Genomic DNA, 3,048 nt, shown 5'->3' with positions numbered 1-3,048 from the left:
CTGCACTTGTCTGTCCACCGAGCCACTAAGGAGCACCCAGGCTCTGTCCCCCAACCCACCCACACTCTGTGCCACCAGCCTCTCTCCATCCCAGGACCTGCACTACCAACCACACATCCACCAGCCCCCGCGTCCTGCAAGCCACCGCAGGGGACATCACCTCCAGCCCTTCGCACCCATCTGCCCTGATGTCCCCCCAGTGCCACCACTGCCCACCCAGAACCAGCAGCCTGACTCCCCGTGATGGCATCGACACGAGGGAGGTGACAACCGATGCTGCTCTCCCTAAGATGACACAAGCTCCAGCCAGCAGCATCAGGGCTATGTCACCGGCGCTGGGTGGTGGCTGGCCTGTCTCCAGCACCATGGGGACATCTCAGAGCTTTGTGTCTGTACCTGGAATATGTTGACGTGGATGTAGGGATGGGCCAGGAGTGAGCGGGTGAGCAGCATGCAGAGCAGGGCAGACCACGGTGACTGGAAGCCCGAGATGTGGAGCAGCAGCCAGTAATGGCAGTAAAGACCCAGGAACATGCAGCACAGGGTCCGGAGAGCCGCCTTCCACTCCACGTTCCTCAACAAATCTGCGTGAGGAAGAAGAGGCAGCACAGGCCCAAGGTGCTGATGCTTCCCCACCGCTGTCACTCCAGCAGCCAGGCTGCCCGGCATGCTGACAAACCTACAGCCCATCCCATTCCAACCCGTTCCTTGTCTCCCTTTCCCAATCCTCCATGTTGACCCAAACCCCCCAGCCCTGCTGACCTGCTGGTTTTTGGGGCTGGACCCCAGAGCCCCCCAGGACCATGCTCTGCAGGCTGCAGCCCCGCAGTGGGTCCAGCTGTGCATCATCACATGGGAATTTGGCTGCATCTTCAGTTCTTACAACTTGCCAAGTCATCATCTGTGTTTTTGGCATCGCCCAGAGCCACATGTTCATCCCGATGGGCAGGGCTTCCTCGGCCTCTTACTATTTTCTGGGCTCTTCTCCCCAGCTGTTTCCCAGCACCATTATTTCCCCCGAGCCACTGCCTCATCTCCCCAGGCCCGTTGCATCCCAGCCCTTGCAGATCCCCACACCTCCACCTCGCACGCAGTCAGCAAAATCACGATGATGCTCTGACCGGCCAGAGACCTACGTGTGATGCTGAACCCTGCTATGGCCAAGGGTCTGAATCAAAGGAGAGCACTTCAGGCTCGTGATGGCTTTTGCCAGAGCTTCCAACACTTGAAGCAACATAGGAAAAAGTGAAGTGGGGTGAGACCTGGACAGTAATGAGCTCACCATACCCAGCACCCCGTCCCGAGGTGGTTGGGATACGTACTGAGAGCAACCAGAGGCGTTATGATGGGCACGGCAAGAGGCGCGATAAACATGTAGACGTAACGGTTCAGGAAAGGAACCTTCCAGGTGCTGGAGTCTCCCAGGCCGATGACATTGGTGTAGCCGTGGTGGATCTTCACATGGTTGTAGGTGGCCTGCTCAACTGTGAAAGCTGAACAGAACTGGGAGGGAAGAGAAAAAGGAGGCGATGCCAACAGCTGTGGCACCAGGGACCTGGGGGGATGATCTGCACCCTACAGGCTCCAAACCAGTCTGGAAATTGACTTCTTAGAGTTAATAATTGGAAACCATTCCCCAGTATTCCCCTCAACACATGATCCTGCTCTGCAGCCAAGGGGACCCTCCACAGACAGGGGCTCACCCCCCGCCCTGCTGCTTCCAGGCAAAGCCCCACGAGCAGGGATGTCCCTGGTGCTGTGTTGCTTTTCATTTAACTCTCCTGCACAGGGATCAGGGAGGTTTTGGATACATCTTGGTCTTTGGTGGCCGTTCCTGAAGGGCTTTGTGTGCTGGCAAGGTACTGATGGGGTTTTTTTTGGAGGGGGGGCTGCCACCAAACCCCACATCCCCACTCACCTCAATGAAGAAGATGGCCCACATTTTGCCCCAGGACTTGGACTCGGTCAAGGCGTTGTGGCTGGCCAGGTGGCTGCCCTTCACAGCCAGGGTGTGATACACCACGCCGAGGGTGAGGACACCCGCCAGGAAAGGGATGGCTTGGGCTGACCGCAGGCACAGGAACCCTGCAGAGAAACCAGCCGGGCAGGAGCTCGGCACATGTGCTGCAGCTCCACTCACCTCCCAGCCGGGATGGAGGTGTTGCTACACTCAGACATGCCAGCCGCTGCCCTAAACCTGTTTTTCAGATGTAGTTACAAGTATTGAAACTGCCTGAGCTGGAAAGGTTCCCTCCGCACCGCCCTGCGTGGCTGGATGAGCTGCACTCGCTGTCGTGCTGAAGGTTTGGCCACTTCCAGCCACGATGGCACCGGGCACTGCTGGTGCCAGGTCCCACCCCGCAGCTCTGGCTGGCATCCCGCTGGTGACAAATATGACCCTGCGAGGATCTCAGCACCCCCAGGAGTTCAAAAGCAAGAGAAGGCACCAGCTGCAGCTTTCCAACCATGCTCTTCATGTCCCCCTGCACCCACCACGGCAGGGGCCATTGTCACCAAAACTGTCAGGGTTACCTGCCCCATGGCCGGGCGCAGATGGGGCACATCGGTCCCTGACCTGCCCTGTGCCCATCTGCCTGGGCACCATCCCCTCCCTCCAGGATGTACCCTGGGTGCCACCATCCCCTCACCCCAGGCTGTACCCCCAGTGCCACCATCACCCACTGTGGGTTTCCAGGGGGTCAGGGTGCCCCACAGCACGGGGCAAAGGGGTTATTGTGGCTTTGTTACAGCCTTCATAGGCTGCTAATAGGCTTCCAGCACAAATAAAGTTACACCAGCCGTGCAAAAGCTGCAAGGAAGCAGCAGGACCACCCCCCCAGAACTCCCCTGGCCACGGTTTGGGGGGGCTGAGGTGGATTACCTGCCGGGAGCAGGAGGAAGCTGCAGGCGAGGATGCTGATGTCCACGCCGTGGCGGTCCCACCAGCTGCTGCTCTTCACCACCTCCTGCACCCGCTCCGAGAGCTCGGCCATCAGGGCTTCCTCCTGCCGCCCTGCTTGCTGTGGGGTGTCCGTGGGGGTCCCGTCC

At 59.3% G+C, this 3,048-nt stretch overlaps 1 protein-coding gene across 1 annotated transcript in view; it reads right to left on the bottom strand.

Moving 5' to 3' along the window:
- The window catches only part of FADS6 (fatty acid desaturase 6), a gene marked incomplete at its 5' end in the record, with an annotated part of 4,492 nt that extends 1,487 nt beyond the window's left edge, over nucleotides 1-3,005 (bottom strand). The window contains 4 exons of the mRNA XM_010073605.1: nucleotides 397-584; nucleotides 1,323-1,503; nucleotides 1,919-2,085; nucleotides 2,882-3,005. Of these exons, the coding sequence (XP_010071907.1) occupies nucleotides 397-584; nucleotides 1,323-1,503; nucleotides 1,919-2,085; nucleotides 2,882-3,005 (660 nt within the window). The remainder of the gene's footprint in view (nucleotides 1-396; nucleotides 585-1,322; nucleotides 1,504-1,918; nucleotides 2,086-2,881) is intronic.
- Nucleotides 3,006-3,048: the final 43 nt, after the last annotated feature.

Source organism: Pterocles gutturalis, unplaced genomic scaffold (assembly GCF_000699245.1).
Source record: "Pterocles gutturalis isolate BGI_N339 unplaced genomic scaffold, ASM69924v1 scaffold26567, whole genome shotgun sequence".
NCBI classification, from domain to species: Eukaryota; Metazoa; Chordata; class Aves; order Pterocliformes; family Pteroclidae; genus Pterocles; species Pterocles gutturalis.
This window is presented reverse-complemented; position numbering and strand designations above follow the sequence as displayed.